Here is a 26,273-nt window from a genome sequence, read left to right on the forward strand (position 1 = left end):
AAGCAAAAAAAAACTTATTTAAGTATTCAGACCCTTTGCTATGACACTTGAAATTGATCTCAGGTGCATTTTGTTTCCATTGATCATCCTTGAGATGTTTCTACAACTTGATTGGAGACCACCTGTGGTAAATTCAATTGATTGGACATGATTTGGAAAGGCACACGCCTGTCTATATAAGGTCCCACAGTTGACAGGGCATGTCAGAGTGAAAACCAAGCCATGAGGTTCAAGGAATTGTCCGTAGAGCTCCAAGACAGGATTGTGTCGAGTCACAGATCTGGGGAAGGGTACCAAAACATGTCTGCAGCATTGAAGGTCCCAAAGAACACAGTGGCCTCCATCATTCTTAAATAGAAGAAGTTTGGAACCACCAAGACTCTTCCTAGAGCTGGCTGCCCGGCCAAACTGAGAAATTGGGGGAGAAGGGCCTTGGTCAGGGAGGTGACCAAGAACCCGATGGTCACTCTGACAGAGCTCTAGAGTTCCTTTGTGGAGATGGGAGAACCTTCCAGATGGACAACCATGTATGCAGCACTCCACCAATCAGGCCTTTATGGTAGAGATGCCAGGCGGAAGCCACTCCTCAGTAAAAGGCACATAACAGCCCACTTGGAGTTTGCCAAAAGGCACCTAAAGGACTCTCAGACCATGAGAAGCAAGATTCTCTGGTCTGATGAAACCAAGATTGAACTATTTGGCCTGAATGCCAAGCGTCACCACTGTAGAAAACCTGGCACCATCCCTACTGTGAAGCATGGTGGTGGCAGCATCATGCTGTGGGGATGTTTTTCAGTGGCAGGGACTGGGAGACTAGTCGGGATTGAGGGAAAGATGAACGGAGCAAAGTACAGAGAGATTCTTGATGAAAACATGCTCCAGGGAACACAGGACCTCAGGCTGGGGTAAAGTTTCACCTTCCAACGGGACAAAACCCCTAAGCACACAGCCAAGACAACGCAGGAAGTCTCTGAATGTACTTGAGTGGCCCAGCCAGAGCCCGGACTTGAACCCGATTGAACATCTCTGGAGAGACCTGAAAATAGCTGTGCAGTGATGCTCCCCATCCAACCTGACAGAGCTTGAGAGGATCTGCAGAGAAGAATTTGAGAAATTACCCAAATACAGGTGTGCCAACCTTGTAGCGTCATACCCAAGAAGCCTCGAGGCTGTAATCGTTGCCGAAGGTGATTCAACAAAGTACTGAGTAAATGGTCTGAATACTTTTATTTTTAATATTTGCAAAAAAATAAAATCAACTTGTTTTTGCTTTGTCAGTATGGAGTATTGTGTGTAGATTGATGAGGGGGGAAACGATTTAATCAATTTTAGAATAGGGCTGTAACGTAACAAAATGTGGAAAAGTCAAGGGGTCTGAATACTTTCCAAATGCACTGTATATACACTACATGTAAAAAGTTTGGACACAGCTACTCATTCCAGAGTTATTCTTTATTTTCCACAATCACCTGACCTCAACCCGATTGAGATGGTTTGGGATGAGTTGGACTGCAGAGTGAAGGAAAAGCAGTCAACAAGTGCTCAGAATATGTGGAAACTCCTTCAAGACTATTGGAAAAGCATTCCAGGTGAAGCTGGTTGAGAGAATGCCAAGAGTGTGCAGAGCTGTCAAGGCAAAGGGTAGCAATTTGAAGAATCTCAAATATAAAATATATTTTGATTTGTTTAACATTTTTTTGGTTACTACATGATTCCGTATGTGTTGTTTCATAGTTTTGATGTCTTAACTATTATTCTACAATGTAGAAAATAGTAAAAAATAAAGAAAAACCCTTGAATGAGTAGGTGTGTCAAAACTGTTGACTGGTACTGTATATATAGTCATCTTGTTCATCTAATGCAAATCAATTTTCAACAATACATACAGTACAATGAGTTTTCATACAGATGTAGAATCTTAATGTGAGCCAGTTTGCTACAGCAGTTAAATAATCCTGTTGCAACAGAAAATCTGGATTATAATTAATGGTCATTTTTGTAGGGATTGACCATTTTTTTCATAAGGGAAAATCAAGTCTGAAATTTCAAAGTGGAAATTACAAACTTCAGAAGCTTTTTCAAATACACTACACGTTTTACATTTCCTGCATTGCACGAAATATCTCCTGCAACAGGGTGATCAAATTAAGATCCTACATCTGTAGACCCTTGAGAACTAGTTTGTTGTTTCTGGATTTTAGAGACAGCAGAGATAGATTTACCAGGGGTTGATAGCTCTCGGTCTCAGCTATGATGCAATTGGCATTAGAATGAAGTTGCCCCTAACCTCTGGTCTGGGGTCAGATATAATTTCATCCATTTATGATCAAGGTTAGATTTGGGGGTAGGGTAATCTGATTTTAGATCTGTGGTTATGGGTAGTTCAACTTCTACCTGCAATACTGTATGAAAGTGACGCAGAATTACGTCATACTTCCGGGGTCAGTCCCCTAAATCCTTTGAATGGGCTTTATGATTATGTCATGAAATTCAGGAAAACGCACTCATTTAAGATAGATATCAAAATTTCGTTTTGTTTTTGGATTAATTTACTTCTACCAGATCCCTTTTATGAAGTTTTCGCACTGAAGACCATTGCGCTACGTATTTGCCCATTGAAGACCATTGCGCTACGCATTTGCCCATTGAAAACCATTGCGCTATGTATTTGCCCATTGAAAACCATTGCGCTATGTATTTGCCCATTGAAAACCATTGCGCTATGTATTTGCCCATTGAAAACCATTCCAACAACTTTAAAAAGTTCTAAAACTACAATGCTACTTGCCGCGACACTTTCATAGGGTATGACTATGGAACGCCGTTTTGGTCTTTGCGTATCAAAAAATATACACGTCAAATAACACCGTTTAATTGTAGAATGCTGTGTTGGACCGCAATTTCTGTGGTAGTTTGCTAGCTTTAGCTTGGTACCTAGTTAACACCAATACAACCAGCCTGAAAACAATGACCAGTAGAAACTGCAGTTATTTTCCTTATTCTTTGAATTATTTCGGAATCCGTGTGAGTAAGTATTAGCTAGGTAGCCTCTTGTTGTTCGCGTATTGAAATTGAACTTCAGTTCATGAAAATAAATAGTTAGAGCCAGCTACTAAACCCTGTTGCCCAAAGCTAACGGTATAAGCAGCCAGCTAGCTTCATTTGGCTCGACGGTACCGGGATATGTTGTGAAACTAGCCACAATAAGGATAAGGCACAATATTTTTTTAAATTTGCGATTTGCCTTCAAAATAAAAGTACCTATTTGATCGTGATGCAGAAGGTGACAATGGGTGGAATCATGCCATATTTAGACCAGATAATGTTAATAAACAAGGTTGGATTATGAAGCAATGAAATGGGGTATATGTCTACTCTGTGACACCCACAGAACACTACTGTGAAGAGTTTATGAAAATATTAGCATTGTAGCTCGGGACTGTGACTGTGTGAAATCACCTCCCCTGTCAGCCCATTGTGTGTATTGACATTCATATTGCAGTGTATAGCTTTACCTAAGGATTGGGGCTCAATGTTGTATCAGTTTTCTCAATACCCAAGGTATTAATTCCCAATGACCTCCTCAGAGTTATCAAACTCAAACATCCACACAGTATTGTTTTTCTTCTGGAATGGTGTCCCAATACACATGGGTTGACAATAAATGTGGCTCAATTCACAGTTGTTTCAGAGTCCCACAATAAGAGATAAGATTGCTAATATTCTCTGGGTGTCAAATTATTGTCTTTTGTTGATTTTATATAACATTACAACCTCGTTTAGCTTGATCTATTCAATTATGGCATAATTCTACTATTTGTATTAATTTGCATCACTGTCAATTACATACTTTTATTTTGAAGGATAACAGCAATGTCCACTATTGTGGCTAATCCTTATTGTGTCTAGCTTCACATAGATGGGTCCGAACACCATTAATCAAATAATAAGTGTCTTATAAATTAGGGTTATTTTAGATGATGACACCAAGCTATATAGTTAGCTATATAGATACTGAAACAGATTACGTCATTTTGCTATGTTTTTGGGGAAGAACATTGTTTGCATCCATGAGCTAGCTAGCTTTTTTTATGACCATCACTGTAGGTGCGCGAGACAAGTTTACCAGCATCATGGCATGGGTATCGATGAACCATTGTGACATATGAAATACGAGTGATAGTGTAATCAATGTATGAACGCGTTAAATTATAATATGACGTGCAGCCAAACGGCGTTCCATATATGACGGTGTTGGACAGGTGAACGATTTAGTTAGAGAGATGCATTGTGGGATTGTTTTTATAAAGAAACCATGGCTACTGTAGTTTGTGTGTACATACAGACAGACAACTGTGTGGTCAGGTGTATACTGCATGGCATTGCACTCACAAAGATCGACCAAAACAGACAATGCATAGACCCTGAGTGACAACAACCGCTTCTTTTAAACTTTGTTTCTGCTGTTGTTCACCCAAATGGTCTACAGAGAATATTATATATATTGGGATGTATGTAGGTAATAACCTAAATGTGTTCACTGGTGACCCTGGTCAATCAATGCCGGGAAATACAATTATCAACCACTGGGTTCCTTTCTTACTGTTTCTTTCTTATTTTCTGTTTCAAATCCTCTTTCTCGCACTCTCTCTCTAGCACCTCACACGATAAACAAATTAATGCTCTCACCACATATCTTGTGTAGAATTACACATTTTTTTAAAGTGCTTTTAAATTGTATTCCATTGCTTTCAAATGGGCCTCTCAATGTCTGCTAGGACATTTACATTATTTTACAAATGATAAATCCCAAAATAAGGGGTTATTTATATAAAGGTATATAAATAAATATACAAATAATATATATATATAATATATTAAATATAGTGTGTAGTTTAAGACTATATTGTGTTTGTTAGAGCTTTTGCACTAGTTGAATGTTTCTGTTATGTGTGACTATGTAACTTTTGCTCTCTAGTTTGTTGACAAAGCAGATTATGTTTGCAGAATAATTTAGCTTTTGATTTCCTTTTCGATTTGTATATCCTCTTTTTAGCTTGTCAACGTACGGATCATCATGTTAGTGTTTTTGTATTTATATTGTACTGTCGAGCTTCTAGCAATGAAAATACTGTTGTTGCCCTGCTCCCTTAATACTGTTTTCTAGTATGTGTACCAATAAATTATACAGGTGTAAAATGGAACCTGTACTTTATTTCTAGCCTATGGGGATACCTTAAAGGTGCAGTCTGTTGGTTGTTTATTTACAGTACATCTGAATAATGTTGTGTCAACCATTTGGGGGGGGGGGTGTTGTGGTCTTTGCTAGTGTACTTGCCTGCACCGAACACAGACAAAGATGAACAGGTAGCATTTATCTAATTTTTTCCTTATTTTCTTGTGTTTTGAGTCAGGTTAATTGTGTTTATTCTTCCTCTCGCTGCCACAAGCACCTTTAATTTTTGCCACCAAACTCTGTACAGGCCTTGAATTCAGGCTAATTTACTAAAGTGGATGTGTATTTGCAGATTTCAGTCAACAGGTGGAGTGTTCAAAAGTAAAAGAACCCTGTTTCCTTTTTCACAGTGCGAAACTCTCCCAGGAATATCTCTGTGAATGTAAACAGTGATATGTTGTAAAATGGTAAAACATACAAAAAAATATCTTGGTTCTTGCTTTATGAAATGAGGACAACTGAAGATGAATCGTCGTGTCATTGAAGGCTGAAAGGGGCTGGAGGGAAGCCCACGCTCCTTTCCCTTCGAGGCCCAATGAAGCCATTTATACAGTAGCATTCAAAAGTTTGGACACAGCTAATCATTCAAGGGTATTTCTTTATTTGTACTATTTTCTACATTGTAGAATAATAGTGAAGACATCAAAACTATGACAACACATACAGTATGGAATCATGTAGTAACCAAAAAAGTGTTAAACAAATTAACATTTTTATATTTGAGATTCTTAAAAGTAGCCACCCTTTGCCTTGATGGCTGCTTTGCACACTCTTGGCATTTGTTCAACCAGCTTCACCTGGAATGCTTTTCCAACAGTCTTGAAGAAGTTCCCACATATGCTGAGCACTTGTTGGCTGAGCACTTCCAGCTTCACCTAGAATACATTTCAATTAACAGATGTGCCTTGTAAAAAGTTCATTTGTGGAATGTCTCTCCTTAATGAGTTTGAGCCAATCAGTTATGTTGTGTCAAGGTAGGGGGTATAGAGAAGATAGCCCTATTTGGTTAAAGACCAAGTCCATATTATGGCAAGAACAGCTCAAATAAGCAAAGAGAAACAACAGTACATCATTACTTTAAGACATGAAGGTCAGTCAATCCAGAAAATGTCAAGAACTTTGAATGTTTCTTCAAATGCAGTCGCAAAAACCATCAATGCTATGATGAAACTGTCTCTCATGAGGACCGCCACAGGAATGGAAGATCCAGCGTTACCTCAGCTGCAGAGAATAAGTTAATTATAGTTAAATGCACCTCATATTGCAGCCCAAATAAATACTCACAGAGTTTAAGTAACAGACACATCTCAACATCAACTGTTCAGCCGCGACTGCGTGAATCAGGCCTTCATAGTAAAATTGCTGCAAAGAAACCACTACTAAAGGAGACCAATAATAAGAAGAGACTTGCTGGGACCAAGAAAAATGAGCAAAGTATATTAGACGAGTTGGAAATCTGTCCTTTGTTCAGATGAGTTCAAATTGGAGAATTTAGTTTCCGATCTCTGTGTCTTTGTGAGATGCAGAGTAGATGAACGGATTATCTTTGCATATGTGGTTCCTACCGTGAAGCATGGAGGAGGAGGTGTGATGGTGTGGGGGGGTGCTTTGTTGGTGATACTGTCAGTGATTTATTTCGTATTCAAGGCACACTTAACTAGCATGGCTAGCACAGAATTCTATAGCTATACGCCATCCTATCTGGTTTGTGCTTAGTGGGACTATCATTTGTTTTTCAACAGGGCAATGACGCAACACACCTCCAGGCTGTGTAAGGGCTATTTGACCAAGAAGTAGAGTGATGGAGCACTGCATCAGATAACCTGGCCTCCACAATCACCCAACCTCAACCCAATTGAGATGGTTTGGGATAAATCAGACCGCAGAGTGAAGGAAAAGCAGCCAACAAGTGCTCAGTATATGTGGGAACTTCTTCAAGACTGTTGGAAAAGCATTCCAGGTGAAGCTGGTTGAGAGAATGCCAAGAATGTGCAAAGCTGTCAACAAGGCATACATAACATAATCAATTTTGATTTGTTAAACACTTTTTTGGTTACTACATGATTCCATATGTGTTATTTCATAGTGTTGATGTCTTCACTATCATTCTACAATGTAGAAAATAGTTTTGAAAAATAAAGAAAACCACGGGAATGTCCAAACATGTGACAGGTACTGTAGTTATCATTGTGAAATCCTTAGTGCTGTGATTAACTGACACTTCAATTAATCATTTTTAAACAACGAATTGGCCGATTGTCGGTTCAATTATTTAAATCCCATTTCATTACGTTTTTCTCTGTGAACTCGAGTAGGTGTGTCCAAACTTTTGACTGGTACTGTATATCAATAGCAAATCATTTCTGGGTAACAATTAAATAACTTACTGTAATAATAGATTTCCATTAAAATGATCAAAAATAGCTTTTAGCAACAAAAAAACTTTCTCAAGCTAAAATGTTGTTGGACTGTCTGTGATTGGTATGAGTGGAGAGACGAAAACTAGTTGTTATTGGAAGAGAGGTTTGGAACTGGTCTGTTAACCTATTTACTGCAGTGTGATGTCACCATGGAAAGCTGAAACTCCCGCACATGCAAACCTGCTTGTTAGAAGGTCCTTTGTAGATTGTATTTTCAACCAGCAACTCTGAGGAAATACAGTTGAAGTCAGAAGTTTTCATACACCTTAGCCAAATACATTTAAAATCAGTTTTTCACAATTCCTGACATTTAATACTAGTAAAAATTCCCCGTCTTAGGTCAGTTAGGATCACCACTTTTATTTTAAGAATGTGAAATGTCAGAATAATAGTAGAGAGAATGATTTATTTCAGCTTTTATTTCTTTCATCACATTCCCAGTGGGTCAGAAGTTTACATGCACTCAATTAATACTTGGTAGCATTGCCTTTAAATTGTTTAAATTGTGTCAAACATTTTGGGTAGCCTTCCACAAGCTTCCCACAATAAGTTGGGTGGATTTTGTCTCATTCCTCCTGACAGAGATGGTGTAACCGAGTCAGGTTTGTTGGCCTCCTTGCTCGCACACACTTTTTCAGTTCTGCCCACAAATGTTCTATAGGATTGAGGTCAGGGCTTTGTGATGGCCTCTCCAATACCTTGACTTTGTTGTCCTTAAGCCATTTTGTCACAACTTTGGAAGTATGATTGGGGTCATTGTCCATTTGAAAAACCCATTTGCGACCAAGCTTTAACTTCCTGACTGATGTCTTGAGATGTTGCTTCAATATATCCACATAATTTTCCTCCCTCATGATGCCATCTATTTTGTGAAGTGCACCAGTCCCTCCTGCAGCAAAGCACCCCCACAACATGATGCTGCCACCCCGTGCTTCACGTTTGGGATGGTGTTCTTTGACTTGCAAGCATCCCCCTTTTTCCTCAAAACATAACAATGTTCATTATGGCCAAACAGTTCTATTTTTGTTTCATCAGACCAGAGGACATTTCTACAAAAAGTACAATCTTTGTCCCCATGTGCAGTTGCAAACAGTAGTCTGGCTTTTTTATGGTGGTTTTGGAGCAGTGGCGTCTTCCTAGCTGAGCGGCCTTTCAGGTTATGTTGATATAGGACTCGTTTTACTGTGGATATAGATACTTTTGTACCTGTTTCCTCCAGCATCTTCACAGGGTACTTTGCTGTTTTTCTGGGATTGATTTGCACTTTTTGCACCGAAGTACGTTAATCTCTAGGAAACAGAACGCATCTCCTTCCTGAGCGGTATGACGGCTGCATGGTCCCATGGTGTTTATACTTGCGTACTATTGTTTGTACAGATGAACGTGGTACCTTCAGGCGTTTGGAAATTGCTCCCAAGGATGAACCAGACTTGCGGAGGTCTACAATTTTTTGATTTTCCCATGATGTCAAGCAAAGAGGCACTGAGTTTGAAGGTAGGCCTTGAAATACATCCACAGGTACACCTCCAAATGACTAAAATGATGCCAATTAGCCTATCAGAAGCTTCTAAAGCCATGATATAATTTTCTGAAATTTTTCAAGCTGTTTAAAGGCACAGTCAACTTAGTGTATGTAAACTTCTGACCCACTGGAATTGTGATACAGTGAATTATAAGTGAAATAATCTGTCTGTAAACAATTGTTGGAACAATTCGATGTGTCATGCACAAGGTAGATGTCCTAACTGACTTGCCAAATCTATAGTTTAACAAGAAATGTTTGGAGTGGTTGAAAAACTAGTTTTAATGACTCCAACCTAAGTGTATGTAAACTGCCGACTTCAACTGTAACACTGTAAAAAAAAATGTCACACAGTGTTAGTTTGATCATTTTTTGTACAATATGATACAGAACAGAGTAAAAACTGAATTTCGACTGCAATGAACCCTGGCAGGCATGAGCTGTAGGCTACTGTTCTGTTTGTTGCAATAATCACATTCAATAAGAGCTCAATTAATTCACAGTCCCCCAGACCCCCACACAAACAGGCGGTGCAGCCTCTGAAGCACCTTATCACAATTAGGCTATTAGTGATTCCATTAGAAAGCTGAAAAAGTATGATAATGATGTTAGCGTTGTCCTGGCAACTCCATGGCTTTTCGTGACTATAAAACAGCTTTGAGGGGCGGTATGTTTTTTTGCGGTGTGCATCAGGTTGGGAGAGAGGTTACACCAAACCTGCTCCTGGACAGATACTGCTTCGTGTCTAACATACATAAAACCGTTATTCTATCAATTAAGTCATCATGTTGAAACTTCCGGAAAAGTCCAGCAGCCAAACAGGCACCAGAATCCTCCTCGAGGCCATGTCGAACGATAAGGTCCACCTGGCGAGGTTCATTCTCGACGCACTGGATGGGAAAATCATCGACTCCAAAACGGAGGGCGCGCAGACCCCTCTCATCTCATCTGTTCTGCTACCCGAATGTCAGACCAGGTCCAAATTCATAGAGATGCTTCTCCATAGGGGCGCCAGCGTCAATTGTCAAGACGAGAGTGGCCGCACTGCGCTCAGTTACGCATGTGAAAAAGGTTACCTTGACGCGGTGAAGATTTTGGTTAAAAACAACGCAGATCCAGAGATGGTTGACGCGTGGGGGAACACTGCGCTGATGTACGCGGCAGTGGCTGGTCACTCACCGGTCGTTGCGTTCTTGGTGAGAGCCTTCAAGAGACTGGGGCTTCAAATAGACCGACAGAATAACGTTGGTAACTCGGCAGTGGAGGTAGCAAAGTTTCTCGGCCACACAGACTGTTTTTATGCGCTTACCAGTAACTCAAAGAAAACCCGTGAAAATGACGTTGGAGGTCAGAAAGATGGTAATTCCCACGTCAGCTCGGATTGTAACGTAAATGAGGAGAAGTTGGAGAGAAAGTTATTGGATCCCATTAAGACACCAGACGTTCTCCAGGCCTGTCCCCAAAGCAACAGCTTGACAGCAGTGGACGGGACATGGCTCCTGAGGCGTTCGGGTCGCAGAAGAAATTCTTTGATCTTAAAGAGTCGATTACAGTCAATGGATTCCATTGAGGAGTTTGAGAGAGAGATTGACATCCCCACATTCCCACAGGAGCTGGTTTTCTCGGGTGTTCTCACCCCCAAACCCCCTCCTCGATCTAACAACCTCCAGACCTGCCCAAACCAGAAAACAATCTCAGTCATCACCAAACTTGGGGAAAAGTTCACCAGCTCCGACAATCACCTGCCTCCTCTTACCAGAGGATCTGAGCATCTTAATCACATGTCAGTTCTATATTCGCCCCGGCCGGTCAAAAACAACCTCAAAACCACCAAAAGCTGCGTGTCAATATCTGCGCCAATAGCCTCTTCGTCCTCTCGTCTTGGTGTCCTGCTAACTCCTATCCCAGGCAACAAAGGCAAAGACGAATGGGATGATGTCAAACTGAAAACAGGACCTGCCTTTAGTGTGAGGAGATTTGACGACAGCTACTACCAGAAAAGGTGCAGTTTGCCCACATGCATCCTCAGTCCTGCACCTCCTGACCGTTCGAAAATGCCTTTACACAAAACCAAAACTATGTGGAGAAACGTTTCACCGACGACCAACACCGAAATTCCAGATTTTACACCACCTGTCACCAACTCCTCAACGACGTTCACGGTATTGGGCAACAAACTGTTTCGGAGGTTTACATTCCCCGCGTTTAAACAGAGCGGGAAGGAGGCGCAGGGGGGCGCCTGTGGAGGAGATCCCGCCTCAGGTTCACCGCGAGGAATGCCGCGTTCAGAGACGTTCCCGCTGAGCACAAGACACCCGCAGGTGGGTAGCAAGCCCGGCATTGACAGTATCAGTGCAGTGAAATGCGAGTTTGACTTCAATTTTAAAACGGCCCATTCCTCTTAAACAGTATTTATCTAAGGATCATGCATAATAGCCAATTGTTATTTTGGAGAGTTGCGGTGTGTGAAGGCTTTTCCCCCCACTTATTTTATTCCAACAGTACTAACACATTTTATTAAACTTGCCTAATTGTGATTCTAGATTGAGGACTATATGAGATGAGTTGAATTAGGTGTGTTAGTTCTGCCTTGGGCTGGAACAAATACCTGTACACACTAGTGTTGGGAAGGAGGCGGGACAAACGCAAAGGCATATCCACCCGGAAGCCTCATGCAGCACAAATATGATTCCTGTGCTACTGTAAAGATGATGTACATTTATTTTGAAGAACAAACGCCATCACTTTCATAGCTACTCATATCGGTTGTGAAATATCAATATATACATGTCATTTCTTTAAATTGTTTTCGTGGATTCTATTTCAGTTACATTCTTGAATTGTGAAATATTAAGATGAATTAATAAATCATCGTTGGTATTTCTAAATGGAAAGTGTTTGTGTTCTTTGGAGGAGGAAATTGTGTGTGTGTTTCCTCAATGTCAAGCTTCTTGGTAAGTTATGAAATCTTCACATAACCTTGACGTTAGAATACTGGGTCATTCTGGAAAGTCTACTGAGAAAGCTATCACATTTATACTGCGCTATAGTTATTTCATGTATTATGTATTGCCTATGTTTGTGGAAGCAATATGAAGGAGGGGTGGGGGAGGGGGGGGTAGAGGTGACACGAGTATAGAGGTGTCAGAGCTGAAACGGTTGACAGACAGTTTCGACCCGATCAGCTATTATTTTCCAGAGTGCTTGGCATACACTGGCAATGTCCGCTATTGCCAAATTACAAGCGATACAACATCATCTGACACATCACACATATCCATTCGTGCCGTGTGTTTATTACCGTTTAAAATCATTAGAATCATAGACACACAAAAGTAAAGGGTGTGTATTTAAGCTGTAGTATGCACAATGTCTATGACAAAGGTGTGAGAGAGCGGACACTTGCACACGCACTGCCCGGTGTTCTCAAGACTGAGTTCACACTCCGTTGTGTGTGCGGGAGAGCACGTCGCCAGACTGCCATCCACGCGCACACACACCACATCAACTGCAACCTGCCCAGAAGGAGAGAAGAGGTGGTAGCACACACACCACATCAACTGCAACCTGCCCAGAAGGAGAGAAGAGGTGGTAGCACACACACCACATCAACTGCAACCTGCCCAGAAGGAGAGAAGAGGTGGTAGCACACACACCACATCAACTGCAACCTGCCCAGAAGGAGAGAAGAGGTGGTAGCACACACCTCAGCTGCAATCACAGAGATGGAAACAGCAGCATTGCGGGACTGACTAGCTGCGGTCGCTGCTGCGAAGCTTTTTGAAGGAAACTAACTTCGGGAGAGAAACTTAACTTCTTCCCCACAGCGAATCGCCTGAGTCACGCAGAGCGTCGTTTCCGGCTCCCTGTCTGTCTTAGTATGTGCGTGCAGGGGAAACTCTGCTTCGCCGCCGGTGACGCTCACCAAAAGCTCTCTCATCGTCTGAATTTAGAGAGAGGAAAGAGTCTTAATTAAGCTGTACAATGCGTTCAGATAGCAGTTAACGAAACAGCCGTGACATTTTAATACGCAGCAAACCAGATGCGAACTCTCACATTCACCTGGAGATTTGCTGCATTCGCGATGATCGTGACTACGAGACACTGAGCAGCTGTATCCCTCCTCTCTCTCTTTCTCCCTCCCGCTCTCTCTTTTGTCTTTTTCTCTCTCTCTCTCTCTCTCGCTCTCTCTTTGCGGGTTCACTACAAGGCTACCAGCCATTTAGCCATTTCAGCAGTGCAATGGAGCAGCTCAGATTCAGCACCTTGGACACCGCTGGAGTTCTACTGTGTTTGTTCGGTAAGCTGTGTGTGTGTATGTGGGTGGCATACGATATTTTGGTCGTGACTGCACGCTGCAACCTGCGTGTGTGTGTGTGTGTGTGTGTGTGTGTGTGTGTGTGTGTGTGTGTGTGTGTGTGTGTGTGTGTGTGTGTGTGTGTGTGTGTGTGTGTGTGTGTGTGTGTGTGTGTGTGTGTGTGTGTGTGTGTGTGTGTGTGTGTGTGTTTTATACGACATTTCGGTCGTGACTGCACACTGCTGTGTGTGTGTGTGTGTGTGTGTGTGTGTGTGTGTGTGTGTGTGTGTGTGTGTGTGTGTGTGTGTGTGTGTGTGTGTGTGTGTGTGTGTGTGTGTGTGTGTGTGTGTGTGTGTGTTTTATACGACATTTCGGTGTGACTGCACACTGTGTGTGTGTGTGTGTGTGTGTGTGTGTGTTTTATGTGTGTGACTGCACACTGTGTGTGTGTGTGTGTGTGTGTGTGTGTGTGTGTGTGTGTGTGTGTGTGTGTGTGTGTGTGTGTGTGTGTGTGTGTGTGTGTGTGTGTGTGTGAGTGTGAGAGTGTGTGTGAGAGAGAGAGTGTGAGAGTGTGTGTGAGAGAGAGAGTGTGAGAGTGTGTGAGAGAGAGAGAGAGAGAGAGAGAGAGAGAGAGAGAGAGAGAGAGAGAGAGAGAGAGAGAGAGAGAGAGAGAGAGAAATTCCTGTTGAGTTTGTGCTTAGAGGCACAGCCACCTGTTTTTACGTCAGTGCGGTGAAAAGCTGAAAAGCGCTTTATGAGAAAAAGAGTCACGTGCTTGTCATTATTAGAGCATTAGACTCACCGATATGGGCGTCCTTGTGTGCTGCCCATGTCGCTAAGGCATGCAGGGGACGAGTAACTCACTCACTTGAGATCGAAGAGGTATCTTACAACCGTGTCATGTAGCTGTGTATTGTTTTACATCCGAGTGGGAAAATATACTCAAGAGAAGATTCGCTAAATGATCGGCCCTTTGTCTTTTGGGAGAAGATAAGTCCCTTTGAGCCTAATCTTTGAGTTTTTGGGCACACTGGGTTTGCTGATCATGCATGTTTGCCCATTCTTTCCAACCATCATTGACTGAAAATAAAGTCGCTCATTATTCTATTTTCTATAGATTCTATTTTATTCTGTTCCATCTGCTGATCTCACATGTTAATTTAAGGATCGGACCCTTTTTTAAAAAAATTTCGCATAAAATGGCACCCAAATCTAACTGCCTGTAGCTCAGGACCTGAAGCAAGGATATGCATATTCTTGATACCATTTGAAAGGAAACACTGAAGTTTGTGAATGTAGGAGAATGTAGGATGTAGGAGAATATAACACATTAGATCTGGTAAAAGATAAGACAAAGAAAAAAAAAACGTGTTTAAAAATAAATAATTGTACCATCATCTTTGAAGTGCAAGAGAAAGACCATAATGTATTATTCCAGCCCAGCCGCAATTTAGATTTTGGCCACTAGATGGGAGCAGTGTGCATGCAAAGTTTTAGACTCATCCAATTAGCCATTGTATTTCTGTTCAATATGTTGCATCAAGACTGCCCAAATGTTTCTAATTGGTTTATTAATCACTTTTTAACTGTGCACTCTCTTCAAACAATAGCATGGTATTATTTCACTGTAATAGCTACTGTACATTGGACAGTGCAGTTAGATTAACAATAATGTAATATTTCTGCCAATATCAGATATGTCCATGTCCTGGGAAATATTCTTGTCACTTACAACCTCATGCTAATCCCATTAGCCTACATTAGCTCAACCATCCGTGGGGGACCCACCAATCATGTAGAAGTTTTTAAGCATATTCATTGGAATATAGTTGGCGCTAGAAAACATATCAACTGTTTTTGATTTGCCACTCTATTCCCACTGTACTCTACACTGCCGACATGACTCAATTTCCCTCTGTTCAGCGATCCTGGTCCGGTTTACGGTCTCCGCCGAGCAGGAGGGAGAGAACCTCTCCGGTCTGTCCACCAACCCGGATAAAGACATGTTCGTGGTCCGAGAGAACGGGACCACCTGCCTCATGGTCGAGTTCGCTGTCCGCTTCACGGTCCCCTTCGATGTCCTCGCGCTCAACGGAATAGATGTAAGACACGACTCCGACCTGTCAGACTTCATCTGTCTATCAACTTGAACGGACAGTGACACACTGTCCCATTTCTGTATGTAACAATCAGACACAAGGACACCCATGCCACGGTATTACGCACTTTGGCCTGTGCGTAAAATGCAGATATTTTGGAAACACTGTACTGGGCTGTAGCAACAGCGTACCAGTGTGAAACAGTTCATAGAAGAGTAGTCTACTGAGAATAAAACAAGTGTCTGATCGACACAATGAGTCATACACGACTGAATGATCTGTTCTGTTCTTTGCAGCTTATCACGGAGAATGCGTATCTGGCTCTGCCTCGCGGGGCAGACATAGAGGGGAAATGCGGGAGCCAGGATGCCCATATACACATCTCGTGGAATGATAACGCCTACACACTCCGCATCTACTTCGTCAAGGTTTGTCCGCTAATATGCAATAGTCAGTGGGCAAGCGGAGGCGATTTACAATGACCCAAAATCCTTAAGTGCGTTTACCCCCTGTGGAATTCTTGTAAAAATATGTTTGGGTAACATCGCCTACACATAACAGCCAGGCATAATGTTCTGCTGCTGGTTACGATATGGTAAAAATAATAATATTGGAAAGCAGGGAATGACCGTGTGTGTGTGTGTGTGTGTGTGTGTGTGTGTGTGTGTGTGTGTGTGTGTGTGTGTGTGTGTGTGTGTGTGTGTGTGTGTGTGTGTGTGTGTGTGTGTGTGTGTGTGTGTGTGTGTGTTGCAGGAACTCAGTGGCAATGGACATGTGTGGAGAATTAGCAAGATGCAGTTCGTTTATGACACCTCGGAGAAAACGCATTTCCTCAACCCATACAACCGTGAGTAGCAATTTCTGTTTGTTTTGCAGTATGGTTTCATTGAAACAATTATTTCACATTTGTACTAAACCGATACAATAAAGAAAGACAATTCACATGGGCCTTTGGATATTTCCAAATTTAATTAGTATTTTTTCAATTTTCTTTCTACAAAACATTATTATTATTATTATAATGATGTTCCTTCTGAATATTTCTTTGGTCACTTCTGATTTATTGCAGTCATTTCGATTAGATATATTATAAACTCATTCATTTAATAGCCATCATGACTTATTGAGAATCATGACTTATTGAGAAGCATTGATGATAAATTAAATTCACTAATATAGGCTCCATTCACATAGCCTACCCTGACCGCACCATTTTTGGATTCAATATTAATCCACATTTAAAACTCATGATGGGACAGGCTGGAGTGAAGTTGAAAATGGAGTTATTGAAAGCAAACATTGCATTTTCATCGATTTTCATCGAAGCACGTTTTGATTATACTGTAGGTCACCCTTTTTTTCTGTACACGCTATTGGTGTGTCTATCGCAGTGGCCGTTTTATGTGTTTGTAAAAACACAGAAATTCCTATAACACTTGTACATAGAGGTTTTATACTTAAGAGGTTTTAACATTTCAATACTTATTCCTAAATCTTTCACAAATATTTGCTGAATAGGCTATATAGACTTTTATTTCGATATTGTGTAGCCTATAGGCCTACACATTTCTTTAACCAAATTCTATTAAAGACATGTTTTTGTGTTTCTCTGTATGAAATGCATGCTTGTGTGTGTGTTTGTACCTACCTATTCATGTAATATGTCTCCTCATGTACTGTATCCTCCTGTTTCTTCTCTCCATACAGCTGGGAAGCACACAGCCAGCACCCACCATTTGTCAGCGTTAGAGACCCCTGCTGGCCGCTCATATGTCTGCGAGGCTAAGCAGACACTCACCCTCATCTCCAGTGACCACCAAAAGGGAGTGACTGTTGCCATAAGTGACGTCCAGATCCAGCCCTTCGACATCAACTCAGATTTCATGTTCAGTGAAGGTACAGACTCTAACCTTAACTAACTGTAGTTTAACTAACTGTAATTCGAACCCTAACGTCATACAGCCATGTTCAGTGAAGGTACAGACTCTAACCCTAACGTCATACAGCCATGTTCAGTGAAGGTACAGACTCTAACCCTAACGTCATACAGCCATGTTCAGTGAAGGTACAGACTCTAACCCTAACCTACAGCCATGTTCAGTGAAGGTACAGACTCTAACCCTAACGTCATACAGCCATGTTCAGTGAAGGTACAGACTCTAACCCTAACGTCATACAGCCATGTTCAGTGAAGGTACAGACTCTAACCCTAACGTCATACAGCCATGTTCAGTGAAGGTACAGACTCTAACCCTAACGTCATACAGCCATGTTCAGTGAAGGTACAGACTCTAACCCTAACGTCATACAGCCATGTTCAGTGAAGGTACAGACTGTAACCCTAACGTCATACAGCCATGTTCAGTGAAGGTACAGACTGTAACCCTAACGTCATACAGCCATGTTCAGTGAAGGTACAGACTGTAACCCTAACGTCATACAGCCATGTTCAGTGAAGGTACAGACTCTAACCCTAACGTCATACAGCCATGTTCAGTGAAGGTACTGACTCTAACCCTAACGTCATACAGCCATGTTCAGTGAAGGTACAGACTCTAACCCTAACGTCATACAGCCATGTTCAGTGAAGGTACAGACTGTAACCCTAACGTCATACAGCCATGTTCAGTGAAGGTACAGACTGTAACCCTAACGTCATACAGCCATGTTCAGTGAAGGTACAGACTCTACCCCTAACGTCATACAGCCATGTTCAGTGATGATACAAATAGAACAACAACCTACAGTAGTACTCCCCTCAATTTGCAAATGTTTTACACATCTCAAATGTATATCCCAGTAACAAAAAGTTTGTCATCTTGAGGAGAGATCTGACACTAGTGAGGATGATGGTGATGACAGTTTGCCGTAAAGTAGTATTGGAGAAGTTATCTCACAACTCCTACAAACTGCACTCTCCCTGCTCCCTTCATCTCCCTCTCCCTCACCCTTCTCTCTCTCTGGGGGCTGGGGGATGTTACTGCAGATTGAAGAGCAGAGCTGCAGAGAGGGATGGAGGGATGATAAAAGAGAGGAAAGAGAGTAGAGGAGAAAGCGAGAGAGGTCATTAGGACTTTATTGCTGTAGTTATATCCCTGTCCTCAATGCAGACTTTAGACTTTAGTTGTATAGTTCTGTCATGACTCTCTCTCCTGGGTGAGGATCAGAGGCGCCAGATCAGCTTGGCACATGGCAGGACAGATAGCTCAACCCCCCCCGAGGGGGAGTTGGGACAGTTTTATGACTTAACGCAGGTTGTAAACTTTCTCTCTCTTGCACTGCAGTACAGAGAAGTTAAAAATGCTTTAGTTACAACAGAGAGACTTTGCCAAAACTTCAAACAATGAACATTGGGGCAATATATTTCAATATCCAAATGTTGGTAATTATGACCGATATAATATGGAAAATGTATGTATATGTATATGCCCATGTGAGCACAGACGTTGTGTCAACATGATGGAACCACCTTTCCGACCAGAGGGCTTAAAAGGACTCGCGGAAGAATGAACATATTAGACCAAGCAGGTGGATGGTGTAACCTGGACATCACAAAATGGTTAAAACTACAAGACCAGAAAATGTTAAGACCCTCTGAAACTCTTGACAATTAAATAAGTTGAAGAGGTTGAAGTCTAAGTGTTATTGTTTATTAGTTTACTCCGATTGGGGGAAGGGTGGTAGGGTTTGCGGGGAATAATAAAGGTATATTCAAAAAAAAAGGTATGTATGTCTATATAGGTATTTGTATGTATATGTTTCAATGGAACCAACCAAAATTATTTATTGATTCAGTTAAAAATCAATGTCCTCCAAATAAAGATTTCACAATTAATGGCACCCTTAAAGATGATTGTAAATAGCATCTATCAAAATTAAACCACAAATTAAATTCCACTTATTTAAGTTTACCTAAGTCTTAAGGAACTATATTGAGCATTTACATCACTACCTGTATCACTAGTATATAAAAGTGAGGTAACACACATGCAATATCCCACAGTCATCCAACACCATGAAGAAAACAGAAGAACTAGCAGTTCAAAAGAGACAGATGTTCGTAGACCTTCATAAATCTGGTAATGGCTACAAGAAGATCCACAAACGATTGAATATACCACTGAGCACTGTCAGGGCAATTATTAGAAAATTCAAAAGATATGGTACAGTTGAAAACCTCACGGGTTGCCCCCCAGGATAGGTAAGAGGATGGTGAGAGAAGCAACTAAATCCCCAAGAATCACTGTGAAAGAATTGCAGGCCTTTGTAGCATCTTGGGGTCACCAGGTTTCAAAAAGCACCATCAGACGCCACCTCCACAACCAGAGGCTCTTTGGAAGGGTTGCCAGAGGGGTGCCAGAAGAAAGCCCTTTCTGACCCAAAGTAATCGTTAACCTATACCGCTTAGAGTTTGCCAAACGTCATTTAATTTATGACTGGAAGAAGGTGCTCTGGTCAGATGAGACCAAAATTGAACATTTTGGTCAGATACAGCATCGGCATGTTTGGCGTCGAAACAGAGATGCATACCAGGAGAGGCACCTCATGCCCACAGTGAAATATGGAGGGGGGTCAGTGATGTTCTGGGGCTGTTTTAATTCCAGACGTCACGGGGCACCAGTTAAGATTGACGGCATAATGAATTCTACCAAGTATCAGGCAATTTTGGCTGACAATCTGGTTTCCTCTGCCAGAAGGCTGTGACTTGGCCGTAGGTGGACTTTCCAACAAGACAATGACCCCAAAACATACCTCAAGATCCACACAGAAATGGTTCTGTGACAACAAAATCAATGTTCTGGCATGGCGCCGGACCTCAATCCAATCAAAAACCTGTGGGCTGAGTGGAAGAGGGCATTTGATAAGCGCAAACCCAAGAATGTGAAGGATCTTGAAAGGATCTGCATGGAGAAATGGTCCAAAATCCCTCCAAATGTGTTTCTTAACCTTGTCAAACATTACAGGAAAAGACTCCATGCTGTTATCCTTGCCAGAGGTGGTTGCACTAAGTACTAAATGAGGAGTGCCAATAATTATGAAACCTTGATTTTGGTTAAATTTATTTTGTATTAAATAATTGAATGATTTTGGTTGGTTCCATTGAAACATTAATAAAGTACAGTATTTCTCACATGTTGGTATTTTGAGTTTCTCTCTATAATTATATTGTTTATATTTTTTAAGTATTGTTTGTGCATTGCCAGTCAGGGGTGCCAGTCATTTTGGAACCCACTGTATATGGATATATATATTTAGCCCCAAAAATATATGGGGGATTGGAAATGATGCAGACAATTACATTGATGGAAGCAAAAATCTTTCCGCAATATTGAGCTGATTCAACCCTTTAGAAAGAAATACAAATAATAATCAGTTGAAGACTAGACCAATACATTCCCAGTCTGCAGCTGGTATGTAAAATAGTCTAGGACGAGAGGGAAGAACAAATCTCTCTCACCATCACAGGTACCTCTGAGGTATCTAGTCTAACAAACAGAGGGAAGTCATTTGTGCCAATTTGTGTATTGCTGATTCATCACCTAGGCTAGTATTCTTGTGGATTAAGATATTTGTGACGTTCAGAATGAGACTGATATGAGAATATAATAGAATGATGACTGGTATGATATTGATATATTCTTGAGTTAATTCGGGAAACGATAACTCATTAAATAAACTTTTCCCGTGGTGCCCCAAATTACTAAGGAATCAATTGTTTCATAATTGATTTAATCAAGTAATAATTTAACTTTGGAGGTAATTATTCGATGAATAGCAGTCATCACATTAATGATAGTCACGTCACGACAATTCTATACTGTGACCTCTAAAGGCGATCATGCTTCTCTCTCTGGATGGCAGTAAACTACACTGTTTTTTTGCTACAGTACCCTTCTGTAACCCGTGGTATACAGAAGCTTTTCATCTGGCACACATTCTGTAAGATCTGCTAACCACCAGAGAGCAGTCCACCGATGATGACGTGGAGTAAATACATCCTATGATCCAGGACATAATGTACAGTACATGTAAAGATACAGATCACTTAGCTAATATGAACTAAATTATTTTAAGGCCCTGACTGTTATGGCCCTGACTGCCCTTAAATGTGACTAGTGAGACTCTGTTTCTGGGACATTTTGACCTCATATTATTAAATGTTGACCTTTGACCTGTTATTAATCAGTGATGTCACGTTAACGCTCTCTCGTAGAGGAGAACCTTCTCACTGTGGGGATGGGAAAAAATTAAGGGATGTGACTGACCAGCAAACCCATGTTTAATTTCCCAGTTAGTTAAAGTTAAGGTTAGGATTAGGGTTAAGGTTAGGTTTAGAGTTTACAGTTTAGAGTTTAGGGTTGCAGGCCAGTCATGTAGCTTTAGTTGCACATGTGTGGATAGAACTGTGTGTGTGTGTGTCTGTGTGTGTCTGTGTGTGTGTGTGTGTGTGTGTGTGTGTGTGTGTGTGTGTGTGTGTGTGTGTGTGTGTGTGTGTGTGTGTGTGTGTGTGTGTGTGTGTGTGTGTGTGTGTGTGTGTGTGTGTGTGTAGGGGTAGGTAGGAATGCTCTTTTGAGCTTATTTTACACATGACCACATCAGTAACAGTTGATTTAATGCAAGGCATTGCATGGCTACAGACAGACACACACACACACACACACACACACACACACACACACACACACACACACACACACACACACACACACACACACACACACACAGTTCTAATCTATTCACACATGAATGTGTTGTGTGTGTGTGCGTGTGTGTGTGTGTCTACCTGCAGCCTATAAGTGCATCACGGACCAGAGGGAACAGCTGGAGGAGACTCTTCCTCTGATCCTGGGCTTCATCCTGGGCCTCATCATCGTCATCACACTGTCCGTCTACCACTTCCACCTTAAACTGACTGCTGCCACTCAGTCTCAGCTGCCTTGCGACCGATCCATGTACAACAACATGTAAGGAACTGGACATTTAAACAGCCACTGTACCACAAATCTCCCTGGTAAAGAGGAATATGTAAGATATCAGATATTATCATCACAATAGTACAACTCCATGTTCAAGGTAATAGGACATTGAATCAAGCACAACGTGATGTTCAAGGTAATAGGACATTGAATCAAGCACAACGTTGATGTTCAAGGTAATAGGACATTGAATCAAGCACAACGTGATGTTCAAGGTAATAGGACATTGAATCAAGCACAACGTGATGTTCAAGGTAATAGGACATTGAATCAAGCACAACGTGATGTTCAAGGTAATAGGACATTGAAACAAGCACAACTCCATGTTCAAGGTAATAGGACATTGAAACAAGCACAATGTGATGTTCAAGGTAATAGGACATTGAAACAAGCACAATGTGATGTTCAAGGTAATAGGACATTGAAACAAGCACAATGTGATGTTCAAGGTAATAGGACATTGAAACAAGCACAATGTGATGTTCAAGGTAATAGGACATTGAAACAAGCACAATGTGATGTTCAAGGTAATAGGACATTGAAACAAGCACAATGTGATGTTCAAGGTAATAGGACATTGAAACAAGCACAACTCCATGTTCAAGGTAATAGGACATTGAAACAAGCACAATGTGATGTTCAAGGTAATAGGACATTGAAACAAGCACAATGTGATGTTCAAGGTAATAGGACATTGAAACAAGCACAATGTGATGTTCAAGGTAATAGGACATTGAAACAAGCACAATGTGATGTTCAAGGTAATAGGACATTGAAACAAGCACAATGTGATGTTCAAGGTAATAGGACATTGAAACAAGCACAATGTGATGTTCAAGGTAATAGGACATTGAAACAAGCACAATGTGATGTTCAAGGTAATAGGACATTGAAACAAGCACAATGTGATGTTCAAGGTAATAGGACATTGAAACAAGCACAATGTGATGTTCAAGGTAATAGGACATTGAAACAAGCACAATGTGATGTTCAAGGTAATAGGACATTGAAACAAGCACAATGTGATGTTCAAGGTAATAGGACATTGAAACAAGCACAATGTGATGTTCAAGGTAATAGGACATTGAAACAAGCACAATGTGATGTTCAAGACATTACAACCACTATACTATAAAATCAAGACAACAAGACCACTCTCCATTCAAGGATTGGACATTAGAACAACAATCATTGACTACAATTATAACCGCAACGCTCCTGCCTCTCCAAAGTCAAACCAACGTGACTTCCCCTGCTCTGAACTTCACCATATATTGGAGAGTATGCCAGAACTTGATGGAGGCCTAACTTGCAATATGGCTAACTTGAGATATGCTTTTGAGTAAAACCATGCATTGAAGTCAATTGGAGACTTGCGCAACATTTGATTTACGCGCAGAGATTTTTCAGTTAGCATTCCACCCATAGATGGTGTTCTGTTGTTTGTGTCCATAAATCGTGGTTATGTGGAGAAACCTGCAGTTTGTCATTCCCCATCCCCTGTCTCTCTGTCTTTCCTGTGAACACGCTGCAAAACAAGTTGTGAAAGTGGAGAGAATTGTGCTGTGTGCAGGTGTTTCAACGACCTTCAGTGTATTTACTTTGGTTTGATGGATCCTTTTCCAGATCCCATTTTATGGAATTATATCAAGAAACATATGAAATATGTAAATAAAACAAATAAAACATCTTCTGTAAAAAACTCGCAAAGAAATTATGTAATAATTTATCTTCAATCAGAATGTCAGACGAACAAAGTGTATCATTGTGAAAGAAATGTGCGATATTTAAGCTTCAAAAATAATAAATGTACAATATTTTCAGAAAGAACTATGCTGATGCAAACTTCACTGAAATAAATTTCCTAGGAGATGTCCTAAACCTGCGTAGGTCTGTTTTTCATGTTGTTTTGTGTATGCCCATATAAAACTGGTTAGCTATACTTTTGGACAACTTTTGTGTTTTTTATTTTACCATTATTTTACCAGGTAAGTTGACTGAGAACCCATTCTAATTTGCAGCAACAACCTGGGGAATAGTTACAAGAGAGATGGGAGGATGAATGAGCCAATTGTAAACTGGGGATGATTAGGTGACCATGATGGTATGAGGGATGGCTTGGGAATTTAGCCAGGACACCGGGGTTAACACCCCTACTCTTACGATAAGTGCCATGGGATCTTTTAATGACCACAGAGAGTCAGGACACCCGTTTAATGTCCCATCTGAAAGACGGCAACCTACACAGGGCAATGTCCCCAATCACTGCCCTGGGGCATTGGGAAAGGGTGCCTCCTACTGGCCCTCCATCTTAAATTTTCTCTGATTGTTGGATAAGTATGCCTGTTGTAAAATATATTTCAGTGGCCTGTTTTTCAGGCTTCAGTAGCCCTGTGTTACAGAACATGAAAACAAAACATGGAATATTGTCACACTAAATGGACTTAAAATCTGAAAGAGATGGGTTACTTTCATAATATTAATTGAAGTCCCAACCATGAGTCTTCCACGGGAGCGGTTGACAGCTGCGACTGAGCCCGGGTGATCAATGCTCCTGTCGGGCGTGGCATGGCCCAGTCATCGAGGTGAAGATGGGGTATTAATCTCGACGTATGACTCTGGGCGTTCAGAGGAAATGCGATATGAGTAAGTCAAATTGAAAATAAATGGAGCATCTGTGACATCCCCACCTCCTTGTTTGAACGCCACAGACATCATCATGAATCATGTCACCGCTGACACAAGTCATCAAACTCAGAGCCCTTACCTGGTGTTCATTTTGCTCTGAAGTCCCATATATCTATCCTTGGTTTGACACTTTGCACAGACTGAATGAATGAAATTTTAAAGAATGAATGACATTTTATATTCGTGTCAAATCAGCAGCTGGCAACCCATCCTTTATGAGATTAATTGACACATAAACAAACATTACAACAATACTTATTATTCTGGTGTTCTTTGCAGTTCGCTTTGCATGGAGAGTGAAATAATAAAATAAAAATCAATAAGTAACAAATAGTAAATAAGGTTATCCAAACAATAATTCTAAATACAGAAAAATTAAACAGAAGGCATTTGAACCCAGTCTGGCACAAAGAGAAGATTAATGTGAGAGAAAGGCCTAATGACCTGTTAAGCCTACCCTTTTTAGCAGTGAGAAACAAACAAAGCCTATACAGAATCCATTGTCTTTCTACTGTTTTATGGGTGACAGTTGAAGGGGGGAATTAGCGTGGGTGGTTATCTGGTTGGTCTGGTGGTGTACAATCAGGGCCACAGTCACAGTGGGCCTAGTTTGGTTCACTGCTAGTTTATTTACAGCTGTGGTTAAGGTGACTTCCTGTGAAAGAGGAGTTATTATCCTGGGCCAAACCAAATGAATATCCTATTATAGTTCCACACAGGAACAGAGCTAGTAGGAGAGAAAAAGCTATGACCTCATATATCGTCTAGTCATGTGGTGTGTATATACAGTGCCTTGTGAAAGTATTCGGCCCCTTGAACTTTGCGACCTTTTGCCACATTTCAGGCTTCAAACATAAACCTATAAAACTGTGGGACACAATCATGAAGTGGAATGACATTTATTGGATGTTTCAAACTTTTTTAACAAATCAAAAACTTAAAAATTGGGTGTGCAAAATTATTCAGCCCCTTTACTTTCAGTGCAGCAAACTCTCTCCAGAAGTTCAGTGAGGATCTCTGAATGATCCAATGTT

At 41.1% G+C, this 26,273-nt stretch overlaps 2 protein-coding genes across 4 annotated transcripts; both read left to right on the forward strand.

Moving 5' to 3' along the window:
• Nucleotides 1-12,828: 12,828 nt before the first annotated feature.
• LOC123995714 (lysosome-associated membrane glycoprotein 5-like) lies at nt 12,829-24,432 on the forward strand. Of its 3 annotated transcripts, none has more exons than XR_006831877.1 (7): nt 12,829-13,478; nt 15,399-15,577; nt 15,871-16,002; nt 16,328-16,421; nt 17,282-17,470; nt 22,365-23,624; nt 23,664-24,432. XR_006831877.1 is itself a non-coding variant. In XM_046299386.1 (6 exons), exons 1-6 carry the CDS (start codon nt 13,421-13,423, stop codon nt 22,541-22,543), a joined length of 831 nt encoding a protein of 276 aa, XP_046155342.1. In that variant the 5' UTR covers nt 12,829-13,420; the 3' UTR covers nt 22,544-24,432. The 3 variants fall into 3 exon arrangements, 1 of the variants encoding a protein (XP_046155342.1); XR_006831878.1 differs by having other exon boundaries at nt 22,365-23,039; nt 23,157-24,432; XM_046299386.1 differs by having other exon boundaries at nt 22,365-24,432.
• LOC123995553 lies at nt 22,640-24,432 on the forward strand. The gene is made up of 3 exons (XM_046299187.1): nt 22,640-22,648; nt 22,709-23,127; nt 23,167-24,432. The coding sequence occupies exons 1-3, from the start codon at nt 22,640-22,642 to the stop codon at nt 23,684-23,686; spliced, it is 948 nt and encodes a 315-aa protein (XP_046155143.1). The 3' UTR covers nt 23,687-24,432.
• Nucleotides 24,433-26,273: the final 1,841 nt, after the last annotated feature.

This window comes from Oncorhynchus gorbuscha, linkage group LG14 (genome assembly GCF_021184085.1).
Source record: "Oncorhynchus gorbuscha isolate QuinsamMale2020 ecotype Even-year linkage group LG14, OgorEven_v1.0, whole genome shotgun sequence".
Taxonomy (NCBI): domain Eukaryota; kingdom Metazoa; phylum Chordata; class Actinopteri; order Salmoniformes; family Salmonidae; genus Oncorhynchus; species Oncorhynchus gorbuscha.

Bases quoted from the DNA above. Each gene is read 5' to 3' on its own strand.
- LOC123995714 (XM_046299386.1), top strand. From the start codon at position 13,421: ATGGAGCAGCTCAGATTCAGCACCTTGGACACCGCTGGAGTTCTACTG. The intron at 13,479-15,398 runs GTAAGCTGTGTG...CCCTCTGTTCAG, and splicing joins AGTTCTACTGTGTTTGTTCG to CGATCCTGGTCCGGTTTACG. The intron at 15,578-15,870 runs GTAAGACACGAC...TGTTCTTTGCAG, and splicing joins TCGCGCTCAACGGAATAGAT to CTTATCACGGAGAATGCGTA.
- LOC123995553 (XM_046299187.1), top strand. The intron at 23,128-23,166 runs ATTGAAACAAGC...AGGTAATAGGAC, and splicing joins GATGTTCAAGGTAATAGGAC to ATTGAAACAAGCACAATGTG.